The 19,602-nt window shown below is 35.1% G+C and overlaps 1 protein-coding gene across 1 annotated transcript in view; it reads right to left on the bottom strand.

Annotated features, from left to right (window-relative positions):
• Positions 1-15,553, bottom strand: part of LOC104406947 (neurobeachin-like) — a gene marked incomplete at its 5' end in the record, with an annotated part of 21,957 nt that extends 6,404 nt beyond the window's left edge. The window contains 4 exons of the mRNA XM_010016078.1: positions 5,135-5,256; positions 9,008-9,103; positions 9,359-9,459; positions 15,322-15,553. Coding sequence (XP_010014380.1) covers positions 5,135-5,256; positions 9,008-9,103; positions 9,359-9,459; positions 15,322-15,553 — 551 coding nt within the window. The remainder of the gene's footprint in view (positions 1-5,134; positions 5,257-9,007; positions 9,104-9,358; positions 9,460-15,321) is intronic.
• Between the last annotated feature and the right edge of the window lie 4,049 nt (positions 15,554-19,602).

A 19,602-nucleotide genomic window follows, 5' to 3' on the forward strand; every position in this document is an offset into this window, starting at 1 on the left:
AAATTTAGAAGACTTTCAGAAGTTTTAGCCACTCTTCCATTAAATGGTTGTGGAAGCATTTGGATGTTTTAAGGACAAAAAGCAACAATTACGACAGCCTACTCTCAAGTTCACCCTCTAATTCTTTTACAGAGTCCAATACACAATTTGAAATAAAGTATCTCTTAAAATAAAAAAAAAAAAAAAAAAAAAAAAAAATCACAGAAACCCCACCAAACAGTATCTGGATTGATTTTATCTAATTCCAGGCCTTACTTAGAAGTAATGTCGCCCCATGTTGGTTTTTAGCAGAAACAAGTATACAGATATAGAGGAAGGAGGCTTGCCAGTCGAGTGCACTTACGGTTAGGGCTAAATTCCTAAATTTGCACTGTCTTTATGACAAAGAATCTATATGTCATTTTTGAAGAAACATTTTCAACTATTATTCTCTGATTATGATGATGATTATTATTATACTCCATCTTATAATTGTGATACTTAAAGTGACCATAGTATTGTGTGTCAAAGAGTTGGAATTTTCCCACTTCACTCTCTACCCACTGGATCTCAGATTAAACAATTCATCAACATCAGATTTTGTATAAATTGTGAAAACAGAAGTTAAGAGCATACCTAATTTCATAATTTTATTTTTCTTGGAAGGTTTCATTATAAAGTGTGTTTTCCAGAGTACAGTTCACTCCAGAGTGTTCTTTGAATAGCAGCAATTTTTTCCATGGGCTTTTAAAAGAAGTAGCAATTTTTAACTGTAAATGGTATTCCAGTGATGCTTTTGTCAAGATTTCAGGAAGTGATCACATCACCTGTACTCTCTTCTCTGTTCAGACTACCCTTGAAAAGATCACATTAGCTCTTTCAGCTAGAGCAATGAAAAAGCAGTTTATGGTTAGTTGGTTACCTACAAAAAGCCTTAATATCCTTTTCTAATTACTGCTTTGTAATAAATATCTATCACTGGCTTGCTTATACTTTGTGCTACAAAATTATGAATCCTACCATTTGAACCTGACTGCTCTGCAACAAAGCTTTCTCCTTACTGTTATTTATCATCCATGCAAATGTCAGAGACTCCTAATTTTTCCCCAGGATTGTCACACTCATTTTGTAATTGGTAAGAAAGTGACAACACAGTTCCAATACACAAGTATTAATGAACTGTCACTTAGCAGCTGCCCAACATCATCCTCAGAGATAATTTTTTTTTTTCTGAGAAAAAACAAACTGGGTTACAATTCTTGAAGCAGCACTTAGCATTCAGCTAACTACAGAATAGCAGCAGTTTTCCTTCACATCTGGCAAATGAGAAAACATTTCCTTGCTTCCCTTCTCCATTTTTAAGTATTAGTTCTCACCTCATAGACAGGCTGATGTAACAGCTCTCTCCTACCAGAAAGGCCTCTTGCCACATCTTTCTGCATTCACTTAAAGCCTGGATCATACCTTAGTACATACCTTGGTACAGGTTTTCCAGTGAGGTTGCAACGCGTCAATACTCAAAAACCTGACAAGAATGTCCTGAGGAACCAGTTCTAGCTGATGCTGCTTTCAGCACCACTGCTTCAAATCAGTCTTTGAAGTTGTACATACTACTAAATTTTTGCTTTAAAAATAAAGTTTGTTTAAAAGACAGATGACTTTCAAGAATAAACTGCGAAGAGTTCATTTATATGTTTTTCACCTAAATAGAAAATATACTATATGCCCAAAAAAGCACATTGAAAGAAAATAAATCTTTGCTTTGGTATCTTCCTCTTGATAGTGGCAGTGTGACTCAGCCTTTCCTGTGGCAGTCTAAAATCTGCGTAAAGAAGCTCAGATGGATGATCTAGGTTATCCACTGACAGTATGATTTACCTACAGTAAGTAACTTAATATAATATCTGTTTATTAGATTGACTGGAATAAAGAGTCCAGCAGAGTAAGAAGGCATTTCTTCCTACCGAGTTTATATTTACCGCTCCCCCCCTCCCGGTTTTAATTATTAACTGTGGTTTGGTTTCAGCCTCTATATAAAAATGTCAAGAATTTGCATTATTCCTAATTTCCTTTTGAGGTTGGCATGTTCAGTTTCTCTACATGTTTTGCACACATATTACATTTACACATACTCAATTTTGGCCTTTGATTTCTGTAAGAATAACTTCTTTCTGTGGCTCATATGAAGCACTTGGAAAATTCCACCTTATTAGTCACAGAAGTTTTATTTCCCACTTTTGATAAATACTCTCATTTTACATATATTCCGTAACAAGAACTAAGGTGAGAAACTGAGACACTGAACTGTAAACATTTGTGTGTGCATGTGTGTGTGTGGGGGAGATAACGAGTCATCCATTCAGCACAGGTATGCCCAAAGATTACTTGAAGAGTCTGTGAGTGCAGCAAAATACCTATGTTTACTAGAAAGGTTATTCTTTACGTACTAGAATTAGAGTTGAAACGCCATGTATTTTGGGGCTATGCTTTTTCTCCTCGTTTCCAAGATGCAACAGTAAAATCTAGAAGACATTACTTTGGTATGTTCTGAGTTACGAAAACAGAAAAAACACAAAAGCAAAGCACACATCAACCATGGGGAAAGATAAACTCATAGGAAAAAATGCTTTCTTACTCCGGTGGACACTTTATTCCAATCAGTCTAATAAACAGGTATTATATTAAGTCACTTACTATAGGTAAATCATACTGTCAGTGGACAATTTTAAGCAAACATGGAAATATTAAGGTTGCAGATAGTAAGAAGTATGTTAATTAAAACCCTATTCTTTAAAGTATAATGTTATGGTAAGACCTAGATTTCTTTTGAAGGAAGAAATTCAGATTTCTTTGGCAACTCAAAGAGCAGCTTTGTAGGGTTTATTCATTGACATGTTCAAAACGAATAATCTCATCAAGAAAAAATCTGTTTATTAAAGACAGACAGTTGTCTGAGTATACGTGGCAATTTTCCTAAGCTGTATCACTTCTTTGTAGCAAAGTGGCTAGAGAAAAGGTCTAAATCAATACACTTATAAATGGAAACAGAAGTAAATTCCCTCTGACATAGGGAAATATGAAGTATCCATAAATATCCAGGACAGCTTAACACATGAAAGATTTTAAACTATTTCAGTGCAAAAAGTACGTTAAAAAGTATGCTTGAAATCTTAGAATTCAATAAAAATTGTAATCACATAATAATAAACATCAGAACTACATCACAGCAATTAAAAAAGTATAAAAATAATCAAATATCTGAAGTTATTCTAACCTATTGCCATTGCTGCTTCTGCATTATACTGGAATCTGAAATAATCATATTCATCACTCAGGCTAAAGGTCTTTCTACACTACTAACCATAAGAAAAGCAGCATACATCATGAGCTGTGCAGCTGTGGAGTATACTTTTCCTGTTCTGAGGCAGTAACAAATTCTCAAATCAAACAGACCACCTAAAATTGCCAATTCTGAAAAGTAACTTCTGGCCAAGAAAGAAATCATCATGTTAAATTTCCATATGCATGTTCGATGCTATAACTGCATTTGTTACTGTCCTTGACAGATTGAAAAAAATAAATAAAATACACATCATACTAATAACGATAGCTAGAGCCAATAGCTCGAAAAAATCTCCATGGTAAAGTAACTTTCTAGAGCACTCAGAAACCAGACACATGCAAAAGTATTCTCCCAGATGGCAATGTACAGAAAATGCATTAATTTTTTTCTTAAATTATTTTTAATCAGATATTTTTTCTGTAAAAAATTATGAATTATTTTTGTTTTCCAATGACAAAATGCACAGTAATATTTTTATTTATTGATAGTAGAAGTACCTTCCTAAGACCATATCTACTAGTTCTCTTCTCTTCTGACTACTAAAAACTTCTGCTCTTTAGACTACCTGGAATAACTGCAAAGTGAGAAATGTTACTTTTGATTACTTCCCTCCTTATGCTATTCCTGTTTCCCTGAGCTGATGAAACTTGATCTTGCTTATGTCTAGTCCTCATCTTTCTGCACTGCTGACAGTCTTTATGAATACGAGAAAAGGTAAGCATACTAAATAGCAAATCTGTAAAGAATGAATTAGAGCTGAAAAAAATACCAACGTGTTCACACAACAAAGTTTCCTTATTTTCTCATTCTGTTTTTTTCCTCAGCTAAGACAAGTATAGGGGGCCTAAAGGAAATCTGGATAGGAACTTTTCACAAGGGCATGTAGTGACAGGACAAAGGGCAGTGGGTTTAAGCTGAAAGAGGGTAGATTTAGATTAGATATATGGAAGAAGTTCTTTACTGTGAGGGTGGTGAGGCACTGGCACAGGTGGCCCAGAGAAGTTGTGGCTGCCCCATCCCTGGAAGTGTTCAAGGTCAGGTTGGACGGGGCTTGGAGCAACCTGATCTAGTGGAAGGTGTCCCTGCCCATAGCAGGGGGTTGGAACTAGATGATCTTTAAAGTCCCTCCCAACTCAAACCATTCTGTGATTCTGTGATTCTGTACTCAAGCAGATATGTAATTAATTTCTGAAGTGATTTTTGTTTTTGTGACTGACCAACAACAAAAATTTTTACAGTTATAGCATAATTTGTAAGTATCAGAGGACTTTATTAAGGATGCGACTATCATTCTTCTATTTTTACCACAATAACAAACCTAAGTAAACCAAAATTGTCTCTCCTGCAATTAATTTATTATGAAATATACTTTCCATTTTTGGGAACAGGTGGTCAGTGAGCCATTTTTAAATTCTATTGACCTTCTATTACCTCTAGCTAATGTGAAAACAGTGCACTCTAATTATAACAGATCTGTTTTGTGGTACTGACATCAGCCGAGAATCTTAAACACCAAACAGATGATTGACATTCTTAACTCTAAGAAACGATGTACTTTGACATTCCTAAAGAAACCATAACACTAGATTTTTATGGTTTATCTACAAGGCACCTATCTTGCATTCACAGATTTATAAATTGTAGAGCAAAAAGGACAGATGACTTTGTACAAGTTTGTATACAGTAAGCAGCCATTAAAATCTGCATGTAGTTGGGTTAAAAAAGCATGTCAGAAATTAAAAACAATAAGAAAAATTAAGTGCAATCAGGAAGCCTGAGAAAACTGTAACTGCCATGTTTGAAGTTACTTACCAATACAGATAGGGTTTATCCTTATCTACATTGATATTGTTTAGCGGATCCATACGAAACCAGGTGTTAAGAGTAAACCCATTTTGATAAGGCCACTTAGCAATAGGAGGCAATGCAATTGCCTGGAAGGAAGCAAAAAAGGCAAAGGAAATAGCATGTCAAAAAAATTTTAATGTTTTTAGAACCATTGTTAACGGCAATCGCTTTCTAAGTTCCTGTCATTCTAGATCTGCAGATCTGCTTTTACTTTCAAATGTTAAAGAAGAATATAAAAAAATACAAACCTTCAAATAGTGCTTTTGAATAAATGCATTAGTTTTCCATCTATTTTAAAATACTTCCATTTCTATCTACATAAATTCTACCAACTGAGGACATGAAATTCAATTTGTGAATGGGTAACATTAAGAGAAAAAAAAAAAACAGAAAAACTACTTCTCTAGAAATTATAAATATAAAATATAAATTCAGCTTTCAGTAAGTATTCATCTCATCAATAGACTTAAACATCAAGATCAAATTAATCTCAATAGATAGTACAATCGAGATTCACTGTTTAAAACTACAGTATTAAAAAAGTAGTTCTCTGAGATTTAAGAGCACTATCAGCTTTTTTCTTTTCCCATAAACACTTAGTAAGGTAGGACACTGAATATTTTACCCCCATTTTCAGTTAAATACATTAATCATAAGGCAAGGCCTGAGAAAAAATTGGATTTCTCAAGATCTTATTTTTGTGTGCTGGTTGAAGAAGAGGTTTCAGAGAACTCCTTATCCCTGGGCAAGGCCCTGAATACCTGATCTAGTTTTTAAGTTAGGTATTCTGAGGAAATCAGGAAAGATGAACATCAGAGGTCACTTATAAACTGTTTTCCATGATAACATTAAAACATATTCATGCCTCAATGTAAGAACTATACACAAAATTAAGCAACTTTAAAAATGTAAGAAATTAAATGTTTGTAAAAACTTAGAGATTACTGTAGTAGCCAATAATTACAATACTCTCTTTCTCCTTCCATCAGCCAAAATATAGAATCTTTTATACAAAAGCAGTTAAGAAATAACAGACTTTAATACTACTTCTTGAAATAAATTGTACATGAATGCAAAGCAGAAGAAAATAATTTTATAAGTAACAACAGCATGTTATTTCTAAGTGTATTTAATTGATATTTTTGAGTTTCAGTAAGATAATTTAAACTTTTACTAGACTTTGAAATAATAATGACTACGTAATTAATCCTTGCACCAATAATATGGTGTTCTTATCAAAGCTATCAGTGATACTGAGTGAACACTGGCACAGGCTGACCAGTGAGGTTGTTTCCATCTCTGGAGATGCTCAAAAGCAATCTAGACACAGTCCTGGGCAACCAGCTTTAGGTTTCCCTGTTTCAGCATAGGGGGGTTGGCCAAGATGACCTCCAGATGACCTTTCCAACCTCAACCCTTCTGTGATTCTGTGTGATACCTGAGTCACAGTTGGAAATACTTTTTCATGAGTGCTCAAACCTTGCAGTTCATACCGAAAATTACAAGGATTTGTAGCAAATTCATTCACTGCTTAAAATACGAATGGCCATGAGCCTTTGGGCAGTAGTCAGAATAACCACACCAGGATTGTATGCCAATGTAGAAGCACATAAAAAAAAATGGTACAGAATAGGACTTTTTTTTCATTAGTTTTATATGAAAGTCAATTGCTGAAAGGGTTTTAAAGGCAGAGACACACGTAGTTAAAAATGATAGGGAACTCACAGTAAATTTTAAAATTACATACAGCAACGTCCTCAGATTATGCTAGTATTTGGCAAAAGAAATAAGACCGATTCTGCTGCTAGCCTGGTACTAACTGCTCAGAACAAAATATTTCAAGGAACTCCTTTGCGGTATCACTCCTGTCTCCTTAGAGGGAGTTCCCTGCCTGAAATAGGAAAAGAGCTGCTTCACGACAAAGAGGAACAACACCTGGGAACAGTATGGTCACTACTAGGAGTCCTCCTAATGGAATGACTAATGTGCTATTTATACAGGCTGGCAAACATGTAACATAGTACTCGTAAGAGCTCTTCACTTGGGACAGTGAAGCAGCTCTCGCTACCAGACAAAAAGCAGGCTCCTTCATACTGCCACCAAAGTCTTGATTATACATGGAGCATGCACCCAACTTTGAAGAGGACCAAGGTGATACTTATCATGAGAAGTAAACATTATGCTGTTTCTCTGTCTGATGCCACCACTATGCATCACACATGAAACACTGAACTCAGTGCCAGTAAACTACGTCCTATCCAGTGTCTTTCTTCTAATGAAGTGTTTTGTTGTTTGTGTCACTTTAAAAGTAATCACCCTAAGTCCACTTCAGAGGATGAGTCCTGTCCATAACTTCTTAGTGTAATCCAACATGAACTTCTTAAGAAATGCAAATTTGAAACTCACATTTCTTGATTTACAGGGGGGTAATTAATCAATGATGAGTGGTATGTGAAACAAGATCCTAACCAAGGAAAGAAAAATGCTCATTCTGCATTTCAATCAAGACACTTTATACTCCTGTAATTGATGCCCCTCTTTGGACAGGGAGGAATCTTTGAAATTATTCTGTAAAACTTTTTTGAACCTCTGATACAAAATTATTTTTTTTGTATGAATTTGTATGAATTACATTTCATAAGGGTTTGCCTCTGAAGCCCAGAAATGTCAAAGCAGTATATTTCATTGTAGACTTTCATACTCTGCAACAGCTGTCTTGTTGCTGCATGTACTTTTAGAAGAGCTTAACTGTGGTTTTAATTTAGCAGTAGCAAATGAAACTCTCTCTTTCAGAACTCATAATTAATTCCTTCACAATCCACCCTATGCATTTTGCTGACGCATCTGTTTGTGCAGCTGAATATCAAACAAGATCAAGGAAGTGATCTAGCCAAAAATAACCTAGGTGAAAACCAGTGATTTTCAACCAGTTTATTCCCTGATGCAATCTTCCACACCAGCAGCAGTATTCACAAAGAACAGGAAGTGGTGGTTTATTCTTGAAGAGTAACCTCAGTGTTATTGAGGAAATATAAGCAGAACAGCCGAAGAGAATCTCCTATCACCCCTCATGCACTGGCATGAAAAGACAGGGATATCAGGATTATTTCCTCTTAAAAGATTTCAAGTTCTACCATAAACACATGCTATTCCATACCACAAAAGGAACTGAACCTCAGATTTAGGTATCTCGTTTTTAAGCATTTGTATTTACTGCCTTAATAATTAATTTATAAGCCTTTATACAATATTTGAATTTATTTGTAGATTTTTCTGAACATATATGCAGTGAATGGGAGAAAAAAATATATATTTAAGAAGGTTGAGAAAGGAATACAATTTCATTATCGTAAGTAATCACAAAAAATAAAGCCAAAAGAAGTCTGCATTTAAATCTCTGCCTTGAGGGAAAGGAAACAGCCGATGGAGTTCACACAAAAAGATATAATAAAATTTATGACTAAGCTGTCACTCTAAACAGCTGTCACTGTCACTGTAAAAGCTCATCCCTAGATTTTCATCATCTCTGTATAAAAGCCTCTGCTCTGTATAATATCAATTACATTATTCACATAAAATACACCATTCTTTGGAATTTTCAGGTTTCACTTTTATAACTTCCCCAGACAAACATCTGCTATTTGACACTCCATTCTCATCAAATTCACAACGCTACAACTACCTCACAAACCTACAGAAGGCAAGGTCTACACTATTCAAGCATTTATTCCCCCTCTCATTTCCTCTTCAAGAATTTCTAAAACCAAATAAAAGGAAATGCAAATGGCGAGCAATTTATTTGTTCCTCAAGTTGTATTATTTTGGTTGAAAACTTACTGCAGCACTACAGCCTGGGAAGTTGAAAAAGGTATCAGGCCCATGTCTCTGTGGCATCTGATTAAGGACTGATAATAGTTTAACCGCATGTCTTGGCTGTGAAAACAAGAAAATGACACAAAAGTCAATACGACCATTTTTGCACTCTCTAGGCTACAACGGAAACTGGACGATTTTCAAACAACACAGCAAATTAACTCTAAAGTAGTTAGCAAAAATACTTCATTAACATATGTTCAATCAACATTAAAAAAAAAGAAAAAGTCAAGTTTATATGTCCCAGGAGACAATTTATGCTAACTTCAGGCTCTAACAGAATGACACTTAATGCTTTATCTGATCACAGCTTACCCAGATTCCATTTTCGCCTCGAAGCATGCTGAACAAAAGCTTCAACTCTTTGACAGTGATGCTGTAGCTGGCAAGAACCCCCAACATATCAACTAGGAGATCTTCAAAGGAAAATAAAGTTATTCTGAACTCTGAATTTCATTGTTTTGACAAAAAGCTGAAAAAGTTAATACCTTTAAGAATAAGTGTATTCACAAATTCTAAAAATCAAACTTAGTTGCCTTAAATATTTTACAAAGAATTTCATATTTCATTGTTCTATTAATTTTAGGAAAAAAAAAAAAGTGCAGCTTGAGAATTTGCATCACACTTCCAACAAAGTATCTATTCAATTTATGAAAAACTAATTCTTCCCATTTAACTACATTCATCATACATTATAACTTCGCTTGCTTGCTCCTTTCTGTCACACACTTTTGAGATAAGGGTCTTCTCATTCCTCTGAAGTTAGTATTTTCCAAAAATTTCTGACATTATTATTTAACTTAAACACAGTATATTATACTTAGAATTTTTATGGTTCCCACAGTTTTGCCACAGTGATAATGCTTCCAGGTTTTACCCATATGAAAGGCCAGGGAAAAGAAAAAACCAAACCAAACACAGTAAAAAAAACCAAAACCCTAAATCAAAAACCAAACCCCAAACCCACCAAAAAACCTCACAAAAAATAAGGAATCACTGAGAAAACAATAAAAGACTTTAATAAAATTATAAAAAGAAGTGATCAAAATTTAGGTAATATGTCTTTCATTGAAACTTCTCAAAACCCATAAACTTTTAACTAATAGGATTACGTTGCCTGCCTTTCAAAGAATAGCAGGTTTAAAATAACTGCTACTGCTTGGACCTTTATTTCAAACACAGAATTTCATTTTCACAATTTTTTAGCATGTGGGATGCTGGACCTCGCCTTATACTTTCTTTTGGAATAAAACACATTACTAAAAATTACCACTTCCTCTAGCAGGAGGAAAAACATTTTACTTATCTTCACAGATGTAGCATATGAAATTTAATTCCGATATCAAGGAGTGACGTACAGAGATTTCAACACAAAAAAAAAAAATTAAGGACAGAACAGAATCAGCATTAACAAACTTTTTCAATATACTCAAAAATCAGAATTTTCCCCCAAAAAACTTGAATAAGCACATATCTTATTTGCAGGACTACATGTTCTTATTCATTAGAGAAAGATTACTCTTACATGTGCTGACAACGAGTAGTCTTGAAAAGTATTCATCCTTTTTGAGGAAATTTTGCATTGATATTTTGTTTTAAAACAAATCTTCTATCTGCAAATACCTACATATGTATTTTCGAATAAGACCATCAGTATCTATTTAACTTGTTCCACTGTGAAACCAACCTCTGGTCCTCAGTATAAAAAAATCATGTGTGAAGACTGAAACACCATTTAATTTACAGGAGATATAGTAAGCAGTTCAGTGAGTGAAACTCTGTGTCAGGAAAAACGAAAGAAAAACACTGTAATTTGCAGTCATTTTCATAATAAGATCTGAAGATATTTCTAATGTTCAAGTATAGACTTTTCCCCCACCCTTTCTTTAAAGGAAGATTTTATTTAATCTTCCCTGTAAAACTACTGCCACATCCTATTTGTGACAGAATTTCTTAAGGAAAACCAAAATAAAGCTAAAAAAACTAAAATCACTTGTCATTGATGATGGTGAATTCTATGACTCAGCTCCTCATTTAGTATCTACAAGCACCTGCCATCTTCACTGTACAGTCTCCAGTCTGTAATGTGAAACTGGTAGGGATTGCACATACTAAATATGATCAGAAATTGGGAACAGTAACACACTGAAAACTCGAAAAGGAAAATCGCAAGTGAATACCAATCTTTGGCTGAGAATTTCCCAATTCTTATTTTGTAGTCTTAGTTTGCTTTTTAGATCAAACTACTTCAAATTATGTTTCCTTTACAGAGAAAAAGTGTTGTGTAGAAGCAATGTTGCTTGGCGAAAATCAGAACATGATTTAAAAAAAACTTCTAACATAGATGACAAAAGTGTAAATTAATACAGTCAAACACATACATGATTGACAGGGTTTTAAAATTACTGAACATGTGCTGTTTTGTATCATCATTATAGCCCTGTGCTGCCTTATGGCACAGAAAATTTCTTATTTCTGCTGAAGATGTTGATAACCCGCAGGCATTAGAAATACATATTTATAAATAATGAATAAAACATTGATGGAGAGAAATAAATGTAAGCTCCCTATCAACATAACTCTGGGTAAAACAAAGACCTGAAAAACTGAAGCCCAGTAGGTAATATATAAAATAAAATTAAAAAAAAAAAAAAAGAACATTTGTGGAAAACAAATCCCTTACTGCTACTTTAAAATATTCCTGTAAACACACCTAAAGAAGGTTTGTTTCTAGTTTCACTATAACAAGACATAAAAAGAACTGTACTCTATTACATAATTTTATTCATGCTTATTAGAAAACTCACTCCACATCTGGATTATAATTCCTAATAATCCACTCATCTATAAATAGACAAAGGTCACAGAACATACTACAATTGGATTTTTTTACTGTTTACTTCAGGGTTTTTTTATATTAAATAAGATCACATATATAACTGATATCTATGATCTCATTTCAGAAACAAAATTGGGTAAAATAATATTACATTCAGGAGAAAACTGGCACCATTTCTCATTTTCAGTGCCTTTTTAAAATGCACTGAATGCAACCAATTTTATGCCTGTTAATGGCAACTTCTGACTACTTTAATACTAAGCAGTTTATATACGATCTATAAATTAATCAGAAACCTTGAAAGAATGCCTAATTACATCATCTAATATGAAAATACAACCGTGAAAAAAGAGCCTGTCTTTCAATTAACAGTGAGCATATGTCAGAATGAATGGTATGGCATTAACTTTAGAAGATGTATTAAACAGCATTGGAAACATATTAAGCAGTTCAGGAAAACTATCCTCATGCCTCCTTAACCTTTTAATAACTGCTAGCCGTGAAACTGTGAATTTTAATTCTGTCAGTGAATTAATTTCTACAGGTTGGCAATAGAGAATATCATGTGCTTTTTTCTCCTACAGGTTGGCAACAGATAATGTGGTAAGTTTTTCTTATGGAACCAACTGAAGGAGAAATGCTTGTTAACAGCTCATTAATGACAGTCAAAACCTAGATTTTTGCTTAAAAACTAGGAACTGTTTAAGCGCTTAAGAAATCAGTTCCAGCAATTTCAGAACAACTATCTACAGCATCACAACAGAACTGCAGGAAATAAAATGAGGCTTAAGGGAGGCATAGCCACTCTGTATGAGTTCTGGCTACTTTCTCATCCACCATTCAGACTTCTCTGAATGTACTACATAGAGTCAGAAAGAGTCTCTCAGAGCAGATGATCTGCTTCACTACTCATCAGCTGGAAACAGAGAACTGCAAAAAGTGAATTCCTCAAGGACGATCCTTGAAATAAAGAAAAAAGTGCCAATCGCCTATGCAATTATTTTAGCAATCTTTTCCCCTCAACCACTGATAAAATGGCTGATAATCCTCTATCTTACTATAACAAATTATCACAATACAAAGGCAACTTCTGACAGGTGATGTTTCTGGAAAGCAAATGGGAATATGAGTAGCAATGATCCCATCTGGACTGCAACTGAGACTTTCAAGGTGGTTAAGCTTTTATTCTTGACCACAGTATCTGTGAAACCTCAAGAAGTGAGATATATAAAATGCTGAGAAGCCTCATTAATCTGATAGTCGTAACCTAAACAGAGAGAGAACTTCTCACTTCTGGTGTCATTATGACTCTGCATAGCAGATTAGGGAACACAGATACTGCATTAGTTGTCACTGATTTTGTTGTCAATTGCCTACCATTGAGCTAGTTAGTACCTGACTATAGTTATTACTTTTGACTTACTACCAACATTGTTGCCACTTATAAAAGTGGTAAAGTGCTTGCAGAAGAGACGAAAGCAAAATGATGAATTTGGTTGCTTCCACACTTTTGTCAGAAAAATTCTCAAAACCCCACATTCTCATCTATTTACAGTTATCAGAGAAGGACCCTACAAAGCGTAATTCTGTTAAATCCCTGCTCATGATGCATAGAAGAATATTCAGATAATTTGACACACACTGCAGAACTAAAATGCCATCAGAATTCCAATTTTTAGGCTTGATTTTACATTAAATGTGCTCTCTTCATCTGTGTAAGTACACAGAAGAGTAAGGTTAGTCATGTTTCCTCTGCAAAAGGTCTTTTTCTGAAGAACCGTGTGATGACTCTCAAAAAAAGATTAATGGGGTAGAGGCTCCATTATTTTTTTAATGTGCTACCCTTGGCTTCTATTAATAGTTGTAAATTCAGAGTGATTTTCCAATTACCAAATGCCCCCGGAAGCCAGATCCTATACTCTTGATTTCTGATTCTACAATTAGCTAAGCGTTTTTTTTTAAGTTCTCTCCAATGGGTACATTATTACAGTTGTATATGCCACATACAGAAGTACCATTTAGGGTATCTCAAACTGGACAAATTTTATTGATAATGATTACTGATGTAAGCATATTATTTCCATGAGTGAAACAAGACAGAAATGTTTGTTTTCATCAACTAATGTTTTATATTTAATGTGGAACAAAACAATATCTTCACCCTTATACTACACTGACATATTTACAAGTCGTGCAAAAAATCCCCATGCTTGGTGAAAATAATTGGTTTGTTAATCTATTGATGTGCTATATTTCAGTCTGAATCTTGCAGAGCACTATTTAGCATAACGCTTCTGGTTTTTACATTTACACATACACTAATCAACAAAATGTTCACTAAGACTTGCTTTGAAATACAGAATGTTGTTCAAATACTTAGTATTAAAGACACTTTTATACTGTAAAAGAAAGATGAGGACAAAACCATTCCTGAATAATACAGCTCTGATGGACCTCCTCTTGTTTCTGGTCTGAAATCCTTGCTGGTTTACTGTTTCCCAAAGCCTATATATGTGTTAACAACCAGATTATAGACCAAATCTCAGGATTATAGAAGACAAACCTCTTCAATCTTTTAAAAATGCTTTACAATTTAAGTATCCTGCTATATAAAACTTAAGAACTACTGTCACATTGAGTTGAAAGAAACTGGCTTAAGTTTTTCCCCAAGAAAAATAAGGAATAGATAAACAGTAATCATAGGTAGCTCTAGGCTACTGTATTTACATGTGACAACAAAACCTGTTCCTCTAACCAAGTAATTCAGGATTACAACCTGTACCCTGCTACTCAGAGATACAGCATGAAATATCATAAAATCCTACACTGAAAATGCTGTGCAACAACTTTATCACTTATTTTGAGTAAGTAACAAAGTATGCAATTTTTTTAATGCTGTAAAAAATTACAGGACATTAAAAATCACAAGTGTAAAACCCAAAGAGTTATTATAGGGAGCACAGCTATACCCTACAAAATGACTGTTTAATATAATCCAAATGTCCTGCATTCAAACCTATGAATAATTTCTGATATGTTGTCAGATGTAGGTTATGTTTAAAGTGAATTATAATAACAATTTTAAGATCTGAGTAACTCAAAATGATAAATACACTTAAAAACGAAAACATTACCTTGACAGTTAAAAAGTTTGACACGTACTATTCTTAACTATGTTCAAAATCGCTTTTTTACCACAAAGATGTTATCTCCTCAGAAGCATAGGCAATTATTTTAAACAAAGTATCAACATATTTTAGACTAAGAATATATTTTTGTCATTTTTCTGAAATTGATAAAAAAATACTTCTGACCCAATAGCAGTACTAACCAAAATACCACTTTAAATAAAAACCGAGACATCCCAAACCCTTCCATAATCCCAAAACGTTGACAGTTCAAGAATGCAGTAATTATTTTATCAGTTGGCAATTTATACCTGCAATCATGTCGTCCACAGTACTCATCTTCAGCAGTACCTGTTCAATTAAGCCAACTTCCGTGCTAGTCTGTAAATTACGGACACTTTTACGTAGAATTGCTGTGAACATACTCCAGATTTCTGCTTGGCACGTTACATCACAGTGCTCCAAAAGCTCTGACATGCACGTAATGCTCTCTGCATCCTGGATTATAAAGTTCATCTCTAGATCAAATTCGCCACCAACCAGCTACAAAAGAAAACAAGAACAGCATTACAATGCAAACTACATAGCTTAGTGTCTTTCATACTCTTCATTGTGACCAACACTGAATATTTTTTGCATTATGAAAGAGGTGATTTTGATATGAGAAACTCACAGCTATGATCTACATAGAGCAAATTAAAAATCATGCTATGCAAAATACAGCTTGTACAAAATCTATACACTACCACAAAATACTATTTTCAATTTTGTCAGTGTTGAATACAGCACTTCCATCAAATAAATCAAAAGATATTTGAAATATTCCTTCCTACAAAGTAACTGAAATGGCAGCCTGGCCTAGAGAGATGTAGTGCAGAAGCTGTAGAACTTGGAAAGCTCACAAGCTCTGCTGATACAAGACAACATTTGCCCTTAGTGACATGTTTGCAAGACCGTACTGCCCTTCCCACTGTACCACCCAAACTGTCATGGTCAGAAAAAGAATTGGTGATCTGCTCTGGACCAATGCAGACTTAGAAAACTTGTTTAATTATACTACAGATCAGTTTGTCATGTGGCCAAGGAAACCTACTGCTAGTGCAGGGCAGAGACAGCTCTGGGAGAAGAACAAGCACTCAGGTGAAAAGTGATTTAACAGCAGTACTGATGAAATTACAGCCCGACTCCTACCTACTGAGATACTTGCAAAATGCTATCTGAAGTCCTGAGCTCCCATTAAACAGCACAACTACCAGGCACATTTAAAAATCAATCCCCTTCTAACAGCAAAACCATCTTTTAATTCTGAAACAAAGCCTGACTCTCATGCATCCTACTTTATCCTAGCAGCCTTGAAGAATTTTGAAAGCACCAATGTTAAATTTCAGTAACCACAAATATCAACTTTAGAAAGGCAAAACAAGAGAATAATTCTAAAATAACTTTAAGACATTATATTCTATTTGTTGCAGAAAATTGTACAATTAAAATTGCAATAATATGTTTTAAATTAAAGATATTCAAGAATTAGTCTCTTATAAGTGTATAATTTCAAGTAACTTTTAATAGAAGGCTGTTTCATAACCTAAAAGCAGTTGGTATTGCCTTCAAATTGAACTCCAAAGAAGAAGCAAGCTGAAATCCCATGCCAACTTCTTTTTGATGGCTGAACCTATCCAAATATTCAAAGTCTTCTTTCAGACCCAACATGCAGACAAAATTAATAAAACTAAGCAAGAACTAGCTTTGGCTTCTACCGTAATTCATACTTTTCATCCACTTACGAATTACTTTTTCTCTGTCAATTAATTGCTAATAAAAATTTACAATTTCCTAATCCAAAGGCTTCTAATATACTAAAGATATAAACTATCTTCTTAGGTCTCCTGAGACATTTAATTACATTCAAATAAAACTATTATCCTAACTGAAAGATGGTAGGTTTAGATTAAACATTAGGAAGAAATTCTTTACCATGAGGGTGGTGAGACACTGGTACAGGTTGCCCAGAGAAGCTGTGGCTGCCCCATCCCTGGCAGTGTTCAAGGCCAGGCTGGATGGGGCTTTGAGCAACCTGATCTAGTGGAAGGTGTCACTGCCCATGGAAGGCGGAGATTGGAACTAGACAATCTTATAAGGTCCCTTTCAGTCCAAACCATTCTATAATGCTATGATTACGATTAGTATTTTAGTTTAGAAATTGTGACTGCGTATCATGTATTTGCATGATGGGTAAGCACATAGTGTGTACCAAGGTCAGGCAATAAAACTGTCAAAATTAGACATGGTTCTCCTATAGTTCTTCCTTAGAATCATTAAACAGTTTTACAGAGGAAACCACCACACTTTTCAAGAAATCCAGGTGGAGTTTCTGAAAACAGCAGTAACTGCCTCACAGTTCAAGAGCAATCTGGGTGATTGTTTTTACCAGTATCTCTCCACCTGGATGAGCCTCTCTGAGATAGCTGAAAACACACAGAAGTAAATCAGGCACCTGTAGAAGACATTCAATTAAACTCTCTTAGGTGCTTATCCTAAGATGAAATGAACCACCTTCTGGAAGTGTCTAATTTTTTCAATTTCTTTCCATTCAAGAAATATGGGATCAAAAATTGCATTTGTGGAGTCTGAATCCTTGGATACATTCAAAAGCTACCTGAACATAGACCTGGAGGACAACAGGCGCTGGTTGTCCCTGGTTATGCAGGAAGGTTGGATCAGAAAAGGTCCAGAGATTCATTCCAACCTCAACAATTCTGTGACAATATTTAGATATTTAGACAACTTCCATATACCTAATTTAGGCAAGATGAATCCCACCATTTGTTTTTGGTAACAGATGGACCTAAAACCAAGGAAAAAACTAGTAATACCTCAGTTGGAATGCAGAGGCTCAATACAGACTGATCCCTCTTTCCTCAAACACTATTAATTGTAATATTTGTGCCAAATAGATTAATTAACATAGAATGGTTAAAAAGGCTAAAATAAGTCAACCTGTATTTGCTTGCTAATGTAAATCAATATACTAATATGTGACATTTAAAAGACTGAAATAGAGCTCACTCAGTCTGAAGATGGGACATTTCAGTACTATTAAAAACAAGCTGTCTGTATATAAAACATCTAAGGGAATCTGAACCAAAAATTACACTGAATGCTAGTAAAGTTGGATTAATGGAGACTCTTCTACTGGGATATGGACTATCCAGTAGGCACTACATTTATATGACATGTCCAACTGGCAGCAAGAGATTTATAGTCCACCATAATGACTGTTTATTTCCACAAAAAAAACACTAACATGTACCTGATTTGCCCTTAACTGCAGTTTAAGCCTATTTCAGCCACTATCAATGATCATAGTTATGAAAATCAACTTCCTTAATAAAAGAAACAAACTGATGAACAAATCAACAGTGATGGCAAAAATTTAGGGTGGCAGGGTGGTACTTTTAAACAGCTGCCATCCTAAAAATCAACATAAATTAAAAATATTAGCAGTCATGATAAAAATAAGTTTGAGAAGACTTAAGAGGGAAAATTTTACCAAAAATGGAGTATACAGACATAATGACATAAATTGCGTTCAAGAAGGAATACGAAGCAACCACTGCTGCTTTAAAATGTAAAAAATTAAACATAATTCGGACAAGAAAAGAAGTAGAACATTCACTACAAAGAGAAACATTCTCTAACAATATTTCTGCACTTTCACTTCTCAAGAGAAAGTAGAAGGTAAAGAGGAATAACCAGTCTGCCTTCACTACAGAGGGAAGTTACCAGTGGAGAACCACAGCAATAATGAGCTAATAACAAGCGTGGATACTAAGGAAAGGACAAAGTTTCAAAAAAAGTCAAAAATAAAACCCACCAACTACTAAGGGCTGCAAAGATTTTCTCTGGTATCAAGTGGCTGGCAACCCACATGTAAGAGTTCAAAGTTAGTAAATGCAACCTAACACCACAGCTACAGGCTGGGCGGAGAAGAGATTCAAAGCAGCCCTGGGGAGAAGGACTTGGGGGTGGTGGTTGATGAGAAGCTTAACATGAGCTGGCTTCAGTGTGCACTTGCAGCCCAGAAAGCTGACTGTGTTCTGAACTGCATCAAAACAAGCATGACCAGCAGGTCAAAGGAGGTGATCCTGCCCCTCTACTCTGCTCTCGTTAGACCTCATTTGGAGTATTGTGTACAGTTCTGGTGTCCTCAACACAAAAAGGACATGGAGCTGTTGGAGCAAGTCCAGAGGAGGGCCACGGGGATGATAAGGGGACTGGAGCACCTCCTGTATGAAGACAGGCTGAGAAAGTTGGGGCTGTTCAGCCTGGAGAAGAGAAGGCTGCGTGGAGACCTCATAGCAGCCTTCCAGTATCTGAAGGGGACCTACATGGATGCTGGGGAGGGACTCTTCATTAGGGACAAGGGGTAATGGGTTCAAACTTAAACAGGGGAAGTTTAGATTAGATATAAGGAGGAAGTTCTTCACAGTGAGGGTGGTGAGGCACTGGTATAGGTTGCCCAAGGAAGTTGTGAATGCTCCATCCCTGGCAGTGTTCAAGGCCAGGTTGGACAGGGCCTTGGGTGACATGGT

Source organism: Nestor notabilis, unplaced genomic scaffold (genome assembly GCF_000696875.1).
Source record: "Nestor notabilis isolate BGI_N333 unplaced genomic scaffold, ASM69687v1 scaffold24086, whole genome shotgun sequence".
NCBI lineage: Eukaryota > Metazoa > Chordata > Aves > Psittaciformes > Psittacidae > Nestor > Nestor notabilis.